Here is a 21,897-nt window from a genome sequence, read left to right as displayed (position 1 = left end):
TTGGTTTGCTGCATACTTTATTTTAAATCCTTCTTCTATAAATTCTTAAAAGCAATAAAGCTTTGTTAAAATTTTAACCTATTGACCTATCTGGGATTACATTGGATAATCCGAGATTATAATGGGTATTTCGTTTTGACAACAGACAATTATCAAACATCAATTAATCATCATTTAATATTAAAGGGAAGTAGGCATAGGACATAGATTCTATAATTTTAACTCTTCATTCTCAGGTCTATAAAACACATTATTAATTAATAATCCAACTTAATTTCGTAGGTACGTTGTTTAATAATTATTTTTTTAGTGTTTTTAGGTATTAAGTTATATGTTTTAATGTTTGAAATATTGAAATTAGTGATTTTATTAATGACTCTAGTAATAGTAGGTTGAGTGATTGTTTTATCCAAGTAATTTATTTAATTTTTACTATTTCATATAAATAACTATAATACGTTTTAATTATTTAATTTATTTTTTCTTATAAAAGATTGCATTTTCTATGTCTGTAGATAATTGTGTTATTTCTCCCGTAATCGTATAAACAGCATTTTTTTGAATTTTCAAATATTAAATTTGACTATTTGAGTTCTCAATTCAACTTCAATTTTAACATTAAAATCAACTTAAATTTAAAATTTATCATTAAATTCAACTTTTAACATTAATTTAAACCCTGATAAATATTGTTGTATGGTTTTTATTGGGTTATAGTTTTTTATTTGTACAATCAAAATTACAAATGTAATGTGCTAAGTGTGAAATTAACAGTTCAAAGTTAAATGAACAAATAAAGGGGTTACTGAAAATTCCAAAATGTTACTAATAACAATGTCTAACAAGTCTATTTAAACATTGTTGGAAGGTTTTAATAAAATTGTAATGTCGACAAGTTTGAAATTGACAGTACAAAGTTTAATATGAGACAGTTAAAATAGGGGCTCAAAGGAATTCCAATTATATTCTACAAGTCTATTTGAACATAGTTGGATTTGTTTTAAAGAGTTCAGTTAACAATGTAATTCTAACTTTACGTTCTTTAACAAATATTTCAAACAGAAATTTACGAGGGTAGAAAATAGATGAAAATACAATATTATACATTATAAATAGGTAATTAATTTCCCTATATTTAACTGAGAGAAATTGAGTTGGAAATAATAAAGTAAGATTTGGTTATTTTAGTTGAATTGAACAAAGTACTACAGTTGATAGAAATAGCCGATTCAGAAACCGCAACCCGCCGCAACCGCAACCCGCCGCCGACGCCCGATCGCGTGACTTGTATTATTGTTATCATATACGTATGCATACAACCAGTTATCATTTGTTATCAGTTATAATTTGTCATCACATGGTATAATATACGTGCGTGATATATATTTAATTAGTTATCATACATTTAATCAGTTATCACACATTTAATCAGTTATCACGTGTTATCAAACGTTATATTTTTTAATATTAATTATTTTAATATATATATATATCACTGACGTATTTACGATAAGAGACATTTATCTGTGTTCAAATAAATATCAATAAATTGAAAGACACTTTCGAAGTACAATAAGATACATTTCCTACCATTAGTAGGTACATTATCCTTATTCGATTAAATATCAATATTCAAACACATTTCTTAGCGAAAACTATTATTATTGAAAAACGCCATATCTACCACAAGAAGCATTAGTTCTTCATAGCGTATATTTACATTAGTATCCCTGATTCAAACACAATAGCGTTTTGTCCAATATCGATATGCCCAAACACAACCAGTTAGGTTAATGTGTTGAAATTTAAAGAATGTATTGATACTTAATAGCATAGACACATATCATGTCATTAGCAAACGACACACATCCGCCAACACGGCCGGGCGTATAAATGTATTCATACTTCTTAATTTGTTTGTAATATCCCGGATGGTCATTGAGATATACACTATGGAATGTACACATTAATGCTAAAGTCTAGCATTTATACCACCGAAAATGTAAAGAATGTATTATATTTAATGTATTGATACTTAATAGCATGAATATTATATATAATGCACCAATTTAAGAGCCTGACCGAAAGAGCCGACAGCTCTTCAGTGTTTCTCCAGCCTTATAGCTCTTCGCACCACAACCGTTCTCGCGCTCCGTGTTTAAAACGTTTTTATTTAGTGTTCTTCATTTCTCGTATACTTTTAATCATGGCCGGTTCAATCGCTAACATGAAAAAACACTACAATCAGAAAAGTTTTACATATGTTCCACCAACACCGCCTGCAGAGCTCATCGACTGTAGCAATTTCATTCTCGACTTCACCGAGCGTAAATTTTTGAATGTAGGACTTGATCCTGCAGATAAATTTAACACCATAGTACAAGTCATTACTCCTTTGAGATATGTAAATATATCATCTGATTTTCTAAGACGTATATTCTCACTTATGGGGAACATTCTATCTTTTATACTCGACCTACCTCAAAAATACAAGCGGAATTTATTTCTGGAAACAGAAATTATTTCACTATCTAGTATGGTGTATAAAAGAGAAAATATGCTTGTCATCGAATCAAAAACACAAGCCGGATGTCGAGTATTGCTAAATCGTGCAGATTTAATGAAATTGCAATATTTAGAATGGTGCATATTTGAAACAGTCGTTCCAAAGTCAACCATCATACGGCCAGTTGTCTTAAAACAATTCGATATGTTTTTGAACTATATCGATGTTGAATCCACCAAAGTTGATTCACCACCGAAAACACCTGAAGAAATGGTCACATTTATCAAAAATGTACGCGACGAAAGTGTAATTTCAAAAATTCCAAAATATGATGTCAATTTCATCAGTCAACTCAAAATGTATGCTTCTTCACAATTAGCTGAACATTGGGCGCAACGATTGAGCGGAAAAATGTCTCCAGAGGTAAGTTTTTAAAACTTATTCACTCGTAAAAATACAATACATATTTTATTATTTTATAGTTATTCACTGAATCCGAAGTGAGACTCATTTCACCTCCAAGATACTCGAGTATGTCTCCAATGTATGATGATTTTAACCCTTCGCAGGCACAAGTAATTTATAACTTATATACATATATATTGAAATAATTTAAGTATTAATAATTTTAATTTTATAGGCAGCTGACGAGGATCGTGGTATTGAAGAATTTTTAACACAAGTGACACAGGCACCAACCAAGTCATTGATAATACTCACATTTAATTTTTAAAATAGATATATATATAACAAATTATTATTTGTATAGCCTATTGATGATCTTGAGAGTCTACCACCGGCGATCATAGACAATCATTCTACAGGAAATGATTCGGACAATTTTACGCAATACCCCCTATGGTATAATAACCGCATAAAATCCCCACCAACAAGCCTCGCAGTTGATGAGAACGACGGTCCAACGTCTTTTAACCACTCGCCATCAATTCTCGACTTCACAGGCGGCATGCCCACGAAAAAACGGAATGTAAAACGCAAACTCTTTTGAATGATATTGTTTAAATAATTTTATGTAAAATAATAAAAACAAGTGTGATATTAAAATCCATTTTTTTATTTATTAGATTAAGTTTTTACAATAAGGTTTACAATTTATATTTTTTAAAACAAGGTATAACAATAATTATAAAGTATATAAAATATATACAAGGTTTACAATTTTCTAACATCTCCACTAAACGGATTGTAAGTTATAATCTAGTCATGTAGTATTAAACAATAAGCTGCAGTCTTGTCCGGAATAGCTGTACCCGTTTCAAATTCTATTCGTAAGTCTATGGTCGACGATTTAACGTTATCATTCTGATGTGATAAACCGACGACGACGATTGGAGTATAGGTTTGAAAAACATGTTTTGATAATAATGGCTCACAATAATCTCGCTCGTAGTATGATTTTTGAAAGTCTGTATAAGCTTTATACAATAAACTGGTAGTATTTTTTACAAAATCGGCTCAAAAGTCTTCATATGGAAACACTTCAGAATTTAAGTGTACCTTAAATTTAATTTAAAGACATATAAATTTAAAAAAATTCAAAATCATCTCCGTCGTCTTCGTAGTTGTCGATGTTGTGGATTTTATTTTTAAAATTTAAATTAGTAACTCCACCAGCATCATCGCAAAACTCGTTTCTGACAGTTGTGGTACAGCAGTCTTCTCGAGGATCATCGACAGGTTTGGCAGCAGCGCTCATGCTTTGACATTTGGTATCCATAAAATGTATAGGTTCTGCGTCCACCAACATTTGAACCGGAACCTGTAAAAAAATTCGATATAAAATATAATAATGTGGCGTTATATTTTTACAATATAATATTACGATTTTGTTTTGTGCGGTAACGTCTTGGTCCATATATTTTTTCAAATTAATTTTATAATTCAAATTCATAATAAACCGTTTTGATTCATTTTCATCTTCTCCGACTCCGTTAAACAATCTACGTTTGACTTTATTATTAAATGATGACAGCGGTGATGACGATGATGTTTTTAAAACATTTTCATATTCTATACAATTCTTCATGCAATCATTCAAAGTTGTGTTTTTTGCCCAATTATATAAAATTGATGCAACTAACCGATCGTTATAATTAGCCAAAATACCATCTTTACAAATATGCACTATAGTTTTTATATAGTTGTACGCCGTATTCTTCAAACGAGGTACGTTTATCGGCAACATGACGCCCAACGAAATATATATATATAATATATACGTACAATATCGTATAATTCATTTTTCAAATCGACGATATTTTTCAATTTACCGGTTTCGTGAATCTTTTTTATTTGTTTCACGCTACCACGATTTCTAAATCCTGATAACAAAACCAACGTTACAATTTCAAAAATACGATTTTTCCAAATACTAGCGTCACTCTGTTGTGAATTTATTCTATAGTCCAATAAATCCATTTCGTAATGATTAACCATATCCAATTCTTCGGGTTGTATGCATGTAAAAAAACCGGTAACCATACTTGGAGTCAATAACGAATCTGTAAAATCGGTACCGCACATTGTACAAAATGTACGAAACACCAGTTTCGAAAATTTTAAGCGTCCCACAGTATCATCAAATCCATATATCCGTATCGGTTTGCTATGGCTGTTGCATTCTACCCAAGCGCAAAAATCGTATACTTCTACAGATTTATCGTAATCGTCGTTTTGATCAATTATGTTTAACAAAGAGTCTTCGACGTTGTAAATTTTTTGCATTACAGAAACTTCGTTTTTTATATTAGGTGTGTGTTCATATAAAATCGACAACATGTCGCTATCTTTTGTGAGAAAAACATTTAAATTTGACAATTTATCACGTTGTAAATATATTTGCAATTCACCTTCACCAGAAACCAATTGAACGATTCGGTATCCTTCACGTTCGCACATCTCTTTGAAAACGTCCCGAATTAAACTTGTACACATCATAATTGCGTTGTTCTTTGTTCTGCACTCGTTTTCCGTCCATATACACGTACACACCGTCAAACGTTTTACCGAAATATGATTGTAAAACATTCACGATATTTCGTAAATATTTCACACTTTCACGAGCTATAGCTTCTTCGGCATTTCGTTGAGTTTTATTGTAATCGGTCATACCTTTAAATCGTATCAACTCTCCATCAATGTAGATGTTGGAAGTGTTACAATGCGTACGTTTATATAAACCATTGTTGAAATAACTAGTTATTAGATCGCGATTTAAAATACCCATTTTCTCTAAATTAATAGTTATATAGATGTTTTACAAACGAATGTACAGCGTCAACTAATCGTAAATTTCATAAGCATTTTGTATTTATATACACACGATGTCTGATTTTTATCAACGTATCTCGTACGATCGACGCAACGCTGGATCCGAACATAACAATAAATGTGTTTCAAGGGCTATCGCCGTGTAGCGACCATGTGTCTAGATTCATATGCAACGCACACGCTTCCACTATATTCGGTTTGATCTATCAATACACGCACACCACCGATGGTAATAATGAAGTATCATATTCGGTAGTTACTTATACAACGACATCTACGTGGAATTGGTATTTGCCTCTTTTCAAAGATCACGTCACAAACGTGGTGTCATGTGACGAGATTATGGCGTATGCGTCCAACATATCAAGCCTCACCAATGGAAAATACGACGCTTTAAAACTATTTGATATACTGACACATTATATGAGTTTAAACGCATTTACAGAAAAATGTTCACCGAAAACTTGGTTCGATGACAATACCGCAAAGTCGGTAATAATGTACGATGAAATTGATAACAATATTTAATTTATCACAGATTTACCGAAATTACACAGATATTTGTTTGCATATATGGGTAGTTCATTAGTGAAAAACGGTAACGTTAATAAAATACAAATAGACACTGTTGTATAAAAACATTTTACTCGAAGTATCGACCGACATATCGCCATCATTGTTAGCAGTCATATCGGTTTTTAGTATAATGTACACGTTCGCAAATTATCATACATCAGACTATAGTCCTCTACGTTTAAAAGAGCATTTAGTAAGTCGATATAGTATAAAATCTAGAAATCCGGGATTTCGTGTAAAGGTATATCATAATGATACCGATAAAGATTTCGATACCGTGTACAATGTTATTGAAAATCTATACAATGAAAAATATACACATGTCATCAACATACAAGGTTCTATAAAAGATATATGTCGTATAGCTCGTTTGTTTAATATAACTGTACTTGATAAAAGATTACACAACTATATAGCATCTCAAATAAATTTATAATTAATTTTAAACTAGTGTTTAAAAATTTAACTAATTAAATTGAATTATTTTTTTGTTTCATGTGCATAATTTTTTTGAAAAACCAACACTATACAATATTTTAAATATCGGTTTCGTGATTTTTTTACAACTAACACATTTGTGAATTTGATATTTTATTAAACGTCATACGGGTCTCTTTACTCGTGATATATCGCAATGAAGCCAAAACCAAAGGCGTAGCTACAGAATGTTTATGCGTAGTATATTTTAACAAACGCGGTTTGTTTATCAGTGTGAATGTAGCTGATGACACGTTATTGGTTCTTAATAACGCAACGGTGTCTATTTGTATTTTATTAACGTTACCGTTTTTCACTAATGAACTACCCATATATGCAAACAAATATCTGTGTAATTGCGGTAAATCTGTGATAAATTAAATATTGTTATCAATTTCATCGTACATTATTACCGACTTTGCGGTATTGTCATCGAACCAAGTTTTCGGTGAACATTTTTCTGTAAATGCGTTTAAACTCATATAATGTGTCAGTATATCAAATAGTTTTAAAGCGTCGTATTTTCCATTGGTGAGGCTTGATATGTTGGACGCATACGCCATAATCTCGTCACATGACACCACGTTTGTGACGTGATCTTTGAAAAGAGGCAAATACCAATTCCACGTAGATGTCGTTGTATAAGTAACTACCGAATATGATACTTCATTATTACCATCGGTGGTGTGCGTGTATTGATAGATCAAACCGAATATAGTGGAAGCGTGTGCGTTGCATATGAATCTAGACACATGGTCGCTACACGGCGATAGCCCTTGAAACACATTTATTGTTATGTTCGGATCCAGCGTTGCGTCGATCGTACGAGATACGTTGATAAAAATCAGACATCGTGTGTATATAAATACAAAATGCTTATGAAATTTACGATTAGTTGACGCTGTACATTCGTTTGTAAAACATCTATATAACTATTAATTTAGAGAAAATGGGTATTTTAAATCGCGATCTAATAACTAGTTATTTCAACAATGGTTTATATAAACGTACGCATTGTAACACTTCCAACATCTACATTGATGGAGAGTTGATACGATTTAAAGGTATGACCGATTACAATAAAACTCAACGAAATGCCGAAGAAGCTATAGCTCGTGAAAGTGTGAAATATTTACGAAATATCGTGAATGTTTTACAATCATATTTCGGTAAAACGTTTGACGGTGTGTACGTGTATATGGACGGAAAACGAGTGCAGAACAAAGAACAACGCAATTATGATGTGTACAAGTTTAATTCGGGACGTTTTCAAAGAGATGTGCGAACGTGAAGGATACCGAATCGTTCAATTGGTTTCTGGTGAAGGTGAATTGCAAATATATTTACAACGTGATAAATTGTCAAATTTAAATGTTTTTCTCACAAAAGATAGCGACATGTTGTCGATTTTATATGAACACACACCTAATATAAAAAACGAAGTTTCTGTAATGCAAAAAATTTACAACGTCGAAGACTCTTTGTTAAACATAATTGATCAAAACGACGATTACGATAAATCTGTAGAAGTATACGATTTTTGCGCTTGGGTAGAATGCAACAGCCATAGCAAACCGATACGGATATATGGATTTGATGATACTGTGGGACGCTTAAAATTTTCGAAACTGGTGTTTCGTACATTTTGTACAATGTGCGGTACCGATTTTACAGATTCGTTATTGACTCCAAGTATGGTTACCGGTTTTTTTACATGCATACAACCCGAAGAATTGGATATGGTTAATCATTACGAAATGGATTTATTGGACTATAGAATAAATTCACAACAGAGTGACGCTAGTATTTGGAAAAATCGTATTTTTGAAATTGTAACGTTGGTTTTGTTATCAGGATTTAGAAATCGTGGTAGCGTGAAACAAATAAAAAAGATTCACGAAACCGGTAAATTGAAAAATATCGTCGATTTGAAAAATGAATTATACGATATTGTACGTATATATTATATATATATATTTCGTTGGGCGTCATGTTGCCGATAAACGTACCTCGTTTGAAGAATACGGCGTACAACTATATAAAAACTATAGTGCATATTTGTAAAGATGGTATTTTGGCTAATTATAACGATCGGTTAGTTGCATCAATTTTATATAATTGGGCAAAAAACACAACTTTGAATGATTGCATGAAGAATTGTATAGAATATGAAAATGTTTTAAAAACATCATCGTCATCACCGCTGTCATCATTTAATAATAAAGTCAAACGTAGATTGTTTAACGGAGTCGGAGAAGATGAAAATGAATCAAAACGGTTTATTATGAATTTGAATTATAAAATTAATTTGAAAAAATATATGGACCAAGACGTTACCGCACAAAACAAAATCGTAATATTATATTGTAAAAATATAACGCCACATTATTATATTTTATATCGAATTTTTTTACAGGTTCCGGTTCAAATGTTGGTGGACGCAGAACCTATACATTTTATGGATACCAAATGTCAAAGCATGAGCGCTGCTGCCAAACCTGTCGATGATCCTCGAGAAGACTGCTGTACCACAACTGTCAGAAACGAGTTTTGCGATGATGCTGGTGGAGTTACTAATTTAAATTTTAAAAATAAAATCCACAACATCGACAACTACGAAGACGACGGAGATGATTTTGAATTTTTTTAAATTTATATGTCTTTAAATTAAATTTAAGGTACACTTAAATTCTGAAGTGTTTCCATATGAAGACTTTTGAGCCGATTTTGTAAAAAATACTACCAGTTTATTGTATAAAGCTTATACAGACTTTCAAAAATCATACTACGAGCGAGATTATTGTGAGCCATTATTATCAAAACATGTTTTTCAAACCTATACTCCAATCGTCGTCGTCGGTTTATCACATCAGAATGATAACGTTAAATCGTCGACCATAGACTTACGAATAGAATTTGAAACGGGTACAGCTATTCCGGACAAGACTGCAGCTTATTGTTTAATACTACATGACTAGATTATAACTTACAATCCGTTTAGTGGAGATGTTAGAAAATTGTAAACCTTGTATATATTTTATATACTTTATAATTATTGTTATACCTTGTTTTTAAAAATATAAATTGTAAACCTTATTGTAAAAACTTAATAATAGTATACTCTACAATATGTTTTAATTGTCCACATAAAAATATAATATCCAATAAGTCATAAGTATTATGGTTGACCGAAATTCGTATTGTTTAAGTCATAATTGATGACGTAAAATTGTTCATTTTGCATCTCCGTAAGGCTCTGCCCATATTTGATCCACCACTAATGATGATAAGCCTGACTGTTTAAAATTTTCATAAACGCCACCAGCTACTTGAATGCCAAATGAGGTAATATTTTTCACATTTAATGTAGGTCCATCATTTATTATTTTACCTCTATAATAGGGTTTGAATTGTGAAATTGGCATTTTTACTGTGGTATCTGAATCAGTGTTAACCTGTTAACATCATTGTAAATAACACATTGAAAATAGTTGTAAACCTATATCAAAGTTACATTTGAATATAATTAATAATTATACCTTAAATTTTTGTTCAAAAGTTGGGTTTGGCTCGTCGTTCATATTATTGTGCCTTAAAATAATTTTATATGTAGTGGCATTTCCTGTGGTTTTGCATAAAAATGATAAATATTCATATCCATCAAGGTTTAGTTGTGTTACTGTACGGACGCCACCGAAACATGCACCGTTTGGTAGTGGATTTAGCAATGTGAATAAGATTGCAGACTGTTTAGTTTGAGTTTTATATAAGTCAAATGATGCTTTTGACCTTCCTGCTGATCTTACAGTGTCAGATTGTTCTGTCCAGCTATTTAAATCGGTTACATTTTGAAAATCAAATAACAACAAACTTGATCTAAAAATTAAAAAAAAAAAAAACACAGTTAAATGTAGTAAGTACTATTAAGCTTTCATTAAATTAATGTACAAAATGGTTTATGGTGATACAAAATATTGCTTTATGAGTAAGTAGTATTAGTATACATAGAATATTCATCACCTCATATTCGTTTTTTGAATACTAAAAATATTTCTTGATGAATTTATACGGTATACAGTACACTATTAATTTTATTTTATTTTTAAAAATAAATGTAACTTTTTTATTAAACACATGTATTATTATAAAACAAATACGAGGTTATCTCCGAAATATTGTTTACTTTAAACTTAGTCATTAATGATTTTGCTCTAAAAGCCAAGACAATAATCGAATTGTATTTAAACGTGCGATCCATTAGTTAAAACTTAAAAACGTTTTAAGTTTAGTTTTATAAACACTTTAAACTTAGCTTTGCCTTTGCGTTTAATATTATGATTCAGACTGTAACTGAAAAAAAATTTCGGGGGGGGGGAGGATCCGGACCCCTGGACCCTCCCTCTAGATACGGCATTGTTATGATCGTAATGAATTTATAATGTACCCTATAACACACATTTATTGTACTATTACTACTATTTTTACTTGTAAACATTTAATCTTTCCTCAAATTCTGATTAGTAATTACTTATTACAACAATCAACGACTTCCTTTGATTTAATTTATGATCGTTTATTCTTAACTATTTAATTACCACAGTAATTATATTATAGTTATACTGTGTAATTTTGTCAGTTAATAAATCAGAATTTCAAAATAAACGAAAATATAAATTTAAGCACAGTTATACAAAAATAATATATAGGTAGAAATATTGAAATTACGTTTTTCTATTATTTATGATAATAAGCTATTACATTAGTATTTACTTTTATACTGTATAGTCTTTGATTAAAAATTATAAAATTGTAATAGTAAAATCATAAATATTATAAACTATTATTTTTTTATCAAATGTACAACTACATGTATGCGTGGGACATATACGTACATGATATATCGTAATTATCATTTATTGCCGCTGTGTAGTTGTTTTATAATAATTGTAATAATTATTTATTGATATATACTTACACCGCGGGATTATCGGCCATAGTTATTATCGAAAGAGAAACTTGTACAATAATTGAAAATAAAATCAACACATTAAATTTCATTGACATATTATATATGTTTTATACTTTTATAGTCAACAGTTTGATATCTTCTGTGAATTTATAAACTATAGAAGTTATCCTGAAACAAAATTAATAAAAATAGTAAAAAAAAATTAAATAAATATAAAAATAGTTAATATTTTTTCCAAAAATATTGTTTTATAATAACTTAAAATTATTTAAATTATACATTTTCAAAAACATAAATATTTTCTATATTAATGTGTAATTTCATTATAATATGAATCATCCCATATATGTATATACCTGTATGTCTCATTCACTGAAATCACTCATACTGTTTTAGTACCTATTATAGGAATATTTGTTTTTTAATTTTTTACAAAGTGAAAAAAATTGATTAATGTTATGTATTATTTTATATTTTTCTAAAATGTATTTAATTAATTTTAAAATAACTTTATAATAACTAAGATGAGGACAAAAAAATGTAATCATTATGATAATCTATTTTTTACATAATTAGTTATTTGCTCAAAGTTAGGAGTTATAACTATGAATATTTTTCGAAACATAATTTATAAATTACAGATTCTGCTTCTTTGTGATTTTTCACCAAATTTAGGTTGATTTTATTTATTTTTATTATTTTACACTAAATGTACAATTAACTGTTAAATCTTCTAAATTTTCTTTAATTTCTTTCTCAAAGGTAATATCTTTATCAATGTTAATTCATTACAAGTCTTGATTTTTTCAATCCAACTTTTAAATTATTTTCAAATAATACATTATAAGATTTAGGGACTTCTATCTACCTAATGTATAAACGATAAAACGAACAGTATTTTTGGATTGAACATGTTGAAGACCTACAGGTTTTATTTGTTTTTTAATCTATACTCTTAACATAATACGTCCAAGTCCAATGTGCCAATTTTCTCACTCAATACTTGACTTTAAGGATATAATGGATATCTATGTATATTTTATAATAAAAACATATACTTGATGATAAAATAAAAAATTATGAATTATGATAAAAATAATTTCATTTATTTCACGAAATGGTAAAAAGTTGTAACTATTATGGTGTTATGAGTGGTCGTTCATTTCATGAAATAATAAGTAGTTTCTCTATGTAAATGTGACATTTATATCTATCGGGATATTTAATTAATTTAAATGACTAATATCAGCTTTACATGTTTTTCAAATGGTCATGTAAGTACGAATTTCTATCGTTATTTTTTTTTAAATTTTACTGCCACAAGAATTTCCTTTGTTAAAAAGTGATCGATACCGATCGTTTTTGTCTTTGTTTAACACACGAGAAACATGGAAATTTAGACGTGTTTTTTGTCAATCGTATCGCGGTTGATCTAGTGGCGCGATAAGAAATCTGAAAACAGATTTGAATTTTTTCTGCATTTTTTTTTTGCTTATAACTTTTTCAAAAATTGAAATATGATAATATGACTTTTTTTGGATTTAAGGTGATATAAACAAAAATGTTAGAAAGTCGATCTCAAGTAGACTTAACGACAAATTCAAGTCTGTTTTCAGAATTCTTATTGTTTCAATAGATTATCGGTACGTTTGGCAAAAAACATGTCTAAATGTACCAAAACACAAATATAATTTATTTTTTTATATAGGTAAACAGAAACTTCAATCAATAACGAAAAATATACATATAATTTCCCAATATATGTAAATGTAAATTGAAATATCGATACAAATCAAAGAATATATTTTATAACCTATATTAACTAGATTTTATAGGGTTTTTTCTATTTATAATATATATATAAGATTCAGAGTGGTGATGAATTAATTGATACATCAATTATGTGTATTTTTTTATACTTAACAGAGCTGTAAATATATTTTTTTTTTTTATTTTTTTTTTTGTTATAACTCATAAATAAATAATATATTTTTGACTTTAATAAGATCTATTTTTTGTTTTTATGCGTACAAAAATAATATAAGGTTTCCTTATAAATGTTGTTTTTAACGCTATTAAAAAAAGTACCTATTTAAAGTTCAAATATATAACTATTTGAATGTATATTTAAGGTAATATATAAAAATTTTAAATTTAACACCTATGGGGCTTGTAAACATTTGGAAGTCTGATTTAGTCACCTCCGTTGACATTTGTCTCCGTATTGTTATAAATAAATTTTATATGTAAGTACATAAAACATGATATTATGATATAATATATTATTATTATTATAGCAAGTGCCAGCAAAAACACAAAAAAAACCACGAAAGTCAAAATAAACATAGACTCAATATATTTTATGTAATTTGTCAGTACGATAAAACCGCTTGTTTATTACTAATAATGTACCTATTATAATATTATGTTGTACAACGCTTGCACCTACTATTTTTTTTTATCATTTACTTTATTTAAAATAACAAATTATCTATTTATAACTTTCAAATTATAGATAATACTCGGCTGATGACTATTTATGCAATAATATATATTATAGTAGCATTATAATATTATAATTACTTGAATTGTACTTTTATCCTTCTAAGTAACGAATGTCGATAGTAAATTGATATTTAAATGAAAATGTGTAAAAATTTAAAGTGGAGTCAAAAATTAAAAACTTTACTTAAATTTACGATTTATATTTTTCTTTCATTAACATAAGAAATAGTAATATGTTTAATTTTTAATTTTATTTTTGTTGTAAAATCGATATATATATATATACAAATATATATAATGATATAATATGCATAATGAATAATGATGATTTCCGCTTTTTATTGCCACCAGAGAGGTTGCATTGCGATACCATGGCTAACCAATTATATTATTTTTTTTATAAATAAATATCAATATAATAAAATAATAATGTAAAAAAATAAAAAGTTTTCCATAATGCTGGTAAATTTGAACACTCTTTCGGGAATTAGAGTACTTTAAAGTTTTAATCAACTACACATATTTATTCAGTCGTTTGTGGAAATGGATTTTCGAATTGCTCATTAGGGAGTTATCGACTAGAATTGCAATTAAAACTGCTGTCTAATGATTTTAAGTTTTGATTCCCGATGATCATTTATTATTGATTTAAAATTTAAACATTAATGTATGAATTATAGTAGCGCTTTGTATCGAGCCAAAAATAAATTAAGTAATCAAATGTATTGAGTTGTATTTTTGTTTTTGATAACCATTTATAGATAAATAAAATACAACTCAACAATCGAATTAACTAATAAGTATGTGATTTGATATAGTCTAACATGAAACAAATTTAAAAATTTATATATATTTAGTTAATATTCAGAAAACAAGTTTTACAAAATCATTTCGAATACGTGAGATGTTTAATGGTTTCTATAAGGTAATATATAATATATAGTATACTGAATACAATGTGGTAGTGGGCGTCAATTCTGCTTAATAAGCTTTTGACAACATTACAAAATCGACATTTTCCTATTCTAGTGTACCACCTGTATGATACCTTAAAGTTCACTTTTCAATTAATGGACGACTATAAAAATATAAAATAACAACATAATAAATATATATATTATATATATTGATATTGATATATTTATGACTTTATTAAAATACTTGTAATTGTGTTGTAGGTTTTTACAATGTTAATTATGAGTACAATGAAACATGATATATAAAAAAAATTAAATATTTTTTTCTTAATATAGTGATTTTCTTAAAAAGAAAACATACAATGCAAAATGTAATTATAGTAATAATTAAAAAGCTTTATAACAAAAACTTGAAAAAAACAACATAAATTCTGATCGAATGAGACTAAATTGAAAATATAGAAATTGAATAATGGGAAAACAATTTTAATATCTTATATTATGTTTGCATTTTTATAAATAATTCGTAAAACTTTAAAATCTCTAAAATTCAGTAATATTTTGAGTTATGACAAGAATCAAAATCTATTTTATGAAAAACTGGTGTGCCATACATTGAAATATGATTTATTTGGAAATTTTTTTTTATAAAATATTTATTTCTGAGAAAAATTAATTTGAATTGCGTGTTATTTTAACAATTAACATTAAATAATTGATAATTATAATATAATATATAATAATTTATATATTAATAATTAAATTAAATATCTTCAAATGTACGTAGAATATTACTGTTTAGGAATAAAAAGATCACTTTTTATATTCATGATACTGTATATCAAGTAGGATGTGTAGAACTATACAAAATAGCCGGTGGTTTTGAACTTTTTGGAGTCACGTCTGTGGTCGCTGTGTATACTAACCATGTAGTTGTTCTCTCGCGCGTGGACCGTTGTCGGACAAGACGACGTGTTTACCAGTGTGATAATAATATACATATACATTTGTTAAATAAACGATCGATAGTCTAACACAATGGCTATTCATGAGAGTTTGCAGTCGTGGTTGTCTGCACTTGGCCACGTCCTATATAATATTATGGGCCACCCGGCACCCGCTCTTACTTCCCAAACTTCCATTGTACGCAAGTACGAAACTATTGTTTCACACGATGTCGTCCTGGCACATGAATTCATGACGCGGGAGGGTTCGGGATAAGTGTTGATTAAAAAATCGTTTTTCATTTATATTTATATCACGTAAAAGAATCGATAAAAGAAAAATTGAGCACTCACGTTAAGATAAAATTTACGGATTTTCGTGGTATTTAAAAAGTTTTTTTGCTTTGTTATACCTACCAAACTATACTTATATTTAACGGGTATATACATACATGATTATCACCAATAATCAGTTGATTAAATAAACTTTAATTCTTTTTTATAGGCTATAGAATTAATTTTATATTGTTTTAAAATGGGTGCAGAGACCACTATAGTAGTCCAATCACGACTTTGCCAGAATCATTTACTTTTCCCAACTTCCCAAGTATTGATTTCACGAGGGTTCTGATTTTGAAAACAAAACGCATGCGGTGCGTTCGTGAGTTAAACTTTCGAGAAAAACATTATTTTAACAACGTTTATCCTTGGTCACGGAACAATTAATATATTATTATATTATCTAGTATTAAGTAGGTACCAAATACATTAGTTTATATAGTTAATATGATTGTATTCTTACTTTTAGGTCATACATGAGAATGTATAAATGTTTGAGTTTTTAAATTAGTTTAATTTGCGTTATACGTATTAATGTATTATGTTACAAAAAATATTTAAGTTTAAAGTTCTTAAATACTTGTATAAAAATTTAAAAACATTATTTCCAGATTGCGTGGACTATCACTAAATATTTATTGAATCAATAGTGACTTAATGGTCCTTTAAACATGTTTTAGTGGTCCAACAATTCAATTTTATTGAATTATTAAATTAATCAATTTTTCATTGAACTTGGAACATGAGTTTTGTTTTATGTACTTAAAAGTTAAAATTGACAAAATGAACAAAAATTTTCAAAATATACATTATGTAAAAAAAAGTTAATAAAACACATTTTTATATATATTATGCGTTCGATATTTAATTTATATGCAAACAAAATATGTTTATTATAGAAAAATAAATAAATAGATAGGTAAACTTTATAAAAAATAAAAAACTTTTTGAAAGAATTTATTCAAAGCAAACTTTTTATGCTAAATTATTAATAATATTATATAGGTATCAAATTTGTCTAAGTTCATCATTTTTCTTTCTAAATTAGTAATAAAAACATAAAAAAAGATAATATACACCAATGTCTCAAATATTTCAAAATGTTTGCAGCCTGTATCATATTATTATTCATAATATATTGGACATGAAAATTATTATTTATATTTCAATCTAATTAATAATAAAACATGTCTATTAAAATATAACCACACCTGCAGTATACATATAATATAAATATAATAAAAATAAAACAAAACATGCGGTAAATCGTTTCTTCCAATATTTTTTTAAGTTAATTTTGGGTGGTCACAAAAAGAAAGAGTAATATTTTAAATATAGGTATTTTTTTTTATAATACTGAAAATATTGTTTTATTTAACTTTTATTAAAGTATTACAATTTTAAAACCACTTGTCAATCTTTTTTACGTATACACATCGTAGGTCCATATATATGACTATAATTTGTGCAGTGAACTTAAACGTATTGATTTTAAAGTTATCCTGCACGTGTGGGAGACATATATATTTATAAATACGACGTAGGTACGATTGCGACGTCGCGTCTACATTCGTAATATTATATTGAACCATTATAGTTACTACATGAATTTAAACAGCATCAGCGTGTACCACGTACTACAGTAAAGTTAAATAATTCCGGGAAGTCACTTATTTTATATGTCGAAAGTATGTACCAATACAGATATATACTTATTAAAGTCTTCAAAGTTAAGTATACCATAAAACGAATAAATTATTTAAAAAAAAAATTGAAATTGTTAAGGAATAAGAGATAATTTTTGAATAGTATAAAAGTGACGAAATCAACTTTAAAATGCCTGTTATTGTTCTATTATTATTCGTTTAAGTATAATTACAAAAAGTCAATTTCCGACAAAGTCTGTATTGTTAATTTGTTGCAACTCGAGTATACATGACATTTTTATCAAATATTAAATTTATTAATGTAGTTTATATTATAACCTTGATATAATTTTTTAAATATTTTTGTCAAAATGCTTAAAATTGTATTCATAACCTATGTTTAAAATAAATTATCGACTTAATAATTTACAACATAGACATATTATTTTTAATAAGCATTTGCATTTTATCCCTTAAGAAGCTTAAGGTATTAAAACGAAACAATTATTTAGTTATTAAAGAATGTTAAACATATAATCATAAAAATGTTCACCAAAATAAATATTATTATTTTCTAGGAATAATATATTTTTACAATATTTAAATTAATTTTAAGCTATTACTTTGATATTATTCACACTGTTCTAATAAGTAATAATAGGTATAATAAATGTCTTATCGTAATTGACAATAATGTATTTATGATATAAATATATAATATTATATTAATGTCGTTATATAACATAAAATACTAGTATTTATAATCAATGCTTATACTGTTAAAATAATCAATCTATATTCCGCTCTTATCTGTACCACACTACCATCGAACGGGCACTGATATTCTAATAAAAAAACGAAACTTTTCCGGCGTAGTATACCACTTAATATTTTATAACATCATATACAGTTGGTATTTCTACCATTTCTGGTACGGTTATTACTGTATACAGCGTGCTCAGAGAATAGATGGTACTTACTGCTGCACTATATAGAGACATGATATATATATATATATATATATGAGATATGGGGGACGAATGGACGATTGAGATTCGCAAAGTACTATGTATATGTACACGTGTATATATGCTACCCAACGAGTCTATCCAACGTTAGGACTGAGAACTAAATCGAATATCGGATAAACACGCAAGCGCACTTTGATCGTATACGATTAGCATATACGCGTTTAGAACGTCGGAACAATATTGTTCGTCAATGATAGTATAAAGTTCACGATAATCATGAATATTATGAATTAATCATCGATATAGACGTACTGTCGTTTTGATTACAAAATACGCATGTCATGGGCGTTATAACACTTATTGTAAAAAAATATTAAATGCGATACCCGTGATGTTATATTCGATAACACTCGCATGTAATGACAACGCACAATGCGCCTGTACCACAGAGTAATGTTTAGACGATATTGGCCGAAAACGATTTGCGCGAGTCAGAGATCGCTTCGTTGGAACGAATGAATGATTATAGCCATTCGTTGTAGGCGAGCGAAAAATCAATTCGCAAAGTATATATTGTAGCAATATAATATATTAAAACTTAACGAGCGCCGGCAACGATTATTCGCGCGTTTGCACAGGATGTCCGACGGTGCGTGAACTGACGTTCGGTAAAAACTTTTAGTTGAAAAGTTTAGCTACGGTTACCCGCCGCGGTTCAAGTCGAATTAATTACGGGAATAAACACCTAAATAACTTAATTCCCGGCTTGTTTGCCACGGGCTCGCGGGTGCGGCATCGCCGGAGCGGGGTGTTGCGGTCGGCAGTCGCGGACCGTGGCGTCGGGGTATTAGTAGGAGCTACACGTAGAGGGGGGTGGTGGTGGTGGTGGTGGCAAGAGTGGAAGTCGAACAATATTTACCTTTCCGGTTTTCGGCGTAGGACGCGCGTCGACGGCGTGTAGTGGCACTGAATATTATTATGTATAGACCACGAGCGAGCGAGCTGTGAATAATGTGACGTGCGTGTTTGTGTGCGGCACTCGGCTGTAGCGAGCAGTGCGACGCGGACGGAGCGACTGGTGTTTGCTGTTGCCCCGCTTGTGTGGAACGACGGCGACCGCGGTCCGTACACTGTGGTGGGAGGGTCATCGTGCCGTCGGCGGCTAATATTATGATAAACACGTAATAATAATAGTAATAATATTACGTATGATAATAATATTATACATTTATATACCGAGCGTAAACGCAAGACGTTACATAACAATAATGGTGAGTATATAGGTGATGATACCGCCCGCCGCCGGCACACACTCGATAACAATATCATAATGTTATGTATAATATTATCAGAGCCATATTTACGCGCGCGGGGCATTGGCACCGGGCCCACTCGACTGTTGAAAGGTCCCCTCTCTCCCGTGCTAATCATCGAAGAAAATAATAATATTACTACGAGTTAGCTGCAATAAATAATGTGTGTACTGCAGATTTTGAATAATACTTTTTGAGCACTTACCGCAAGTCGTGTAATGAAATACTTTGTAACCGCATTATACTTGCGTATCAAGATTTATACCGTGGAAATGTGGGATGTAGTTATGTGTATACAGCGTGTAATACGCGGTTTTGATATTTCAGATTTTCAGTGTCTATATTATATAACTTTTTCCCGTCAGTTGGAGTTCCGTCATCACTACGGACGGCATCTCCGCTCATGTTATCTTCCACCAATTTCATGTACCTAATCTAAGAGTTTATATTCTCCTAATAAAAAAAAGAAATGTATGTATACAATTCGAATTAGATAATTTTATTGAATGTTCCATGCATGTTTATATAGGTAAGTGTTAAGACATAATCTCATGTCCGATAGCACTGCACTACTATTATAGGTATAATATGCTGCAGTGGTATATACTGACTAACGGCTATAGCAATAACCCCAATAACCATAAATTATAATAGTACCATATGCTCGATACAGTAACCACGATAAGGTGATAAAAGACACACGGTTTTAGTATGACTGCGGAGGACGAAGTCAACTGAATTGTGGACACACAGTATAAACTTAAGTTTATAAATAGGGAACTTATTTATGCTATACTTCATTAATTATAGGAATCCTTGGATTTAATTACATGTGTATCACATCAGCTGTATTTCATTCGGTTTCATTTTTGTAAGTTTATAATTTGATTTTGTGTGAACATATCGTTAGCTAACCGATTACTTTTTACTGAAAAAAAGGGTTAGATGGAATTTAGATCTAATCATCTGACAAAACTGTTAGATTTTGGTTAGACGAAACCAGTAAAAGTATTATATAGTCGTATTTAAACTAACAAATTCACTACTCACGCTTATATTAAACGTTAAAAACATTTAAAAGTCCTTTAAAATAATAAATCGTATAAGCCGGTAGATACTGCTGAATTTCAAAATGACTTTTATTATTAAAATAACCATTTTAAGTTATAACACGCGTAATAAAATATTTTAAATATCTACATTTTTTTGGCCTTCCGGGCAGCACATCTAATGCCGTTAAAACAATTGATTTGTCGCGCGATTTCGCATACCTAATATCGTAATTCGGTACACACGTTGCACGCACATTATAGAGTATGTAAGGCAATGACCAATACTATCGAATACAGTAGCAGGTATTACAAATACATAGGTATACGGCAGTGGGTGTCATTATAATTATTGTACAACCGAGTTGTAACCAAACGATTTAATATAATATAA

At 29.3% G+C, this 21,897-nt stretch overlaps 2 protein-coding genes across 2 annotated transcripts; one reads left to right on the top strand and one right to left on the bottom strand.

Annotated features, from left to right (window-relative positions):
• Positions 1-2,206: 2,206 nt before the first annotated feature.
• On the top strand, positions 2,207-3,515 carry LOC113557786. Its single transcript, XM_026963337.1, has 4 exons — positions 2,207-2,929; positions 2,989-3,075; positions 3,147-3,197; positions 3,276-3,515. The coding sequence occupies exons 1-4, from the start codon at positions 2,207-2,209 to the stop codon at positions 3,513-3,515; spliced, it is 1,101 nt and encodes a 366-aa protein (XP_026819138.1).
• A 6,453-nt stretch (positions 3,516-9,968) lies between these two features.
• On the bottom strand, positions 9,969-20,218 carry LOC113555623. Its single transcript, XM_026960087.1, has 4 exons — positions 20,061-20,218; positions 11,826-11,987; positions 10,390-10,726; positions 9,969-10,305 (listed from the first exon to the last, which is right to left on the bottom strand). The coding sequence occupies exons 2-4, from the start codon at positions 11,912-11,914 to the stop codon at positions 10,084-10,086; spliced, it is 648 nt and encodes a 215-aa protein (XP_026815888.1). The 5' UTR covers positions 11,915-11,987; positions 20,061-20,218; the 3' UTR covers positions 9,969-10,083.
• Positions 20,219-21,897: the final 1,679 nt, after the last annotated feature.

The sequence above is a fragment of the Rhopalosiphum maidis genome, chromosome 3 (assembly GCF_003676215.2).
Source record: "Rhopalosiphum maidis isolate BTI-1 chromosome 3, ASM367621v3, whole genome shotgun sequence".
Classification (NCBI taxonomy): domain Eukaryota; kingdom Metazoa; phylum Arthropoda; class Insecta; order Hemiptera; family Aphididae; genus Rhopalosiphum; species Rhopalosiphum maidis.
The sequence above is the reverse complement of the archived record's forward strand: the minus strand, read 5'-3'. Positions and strand labels throughout refer to the sequence as shown.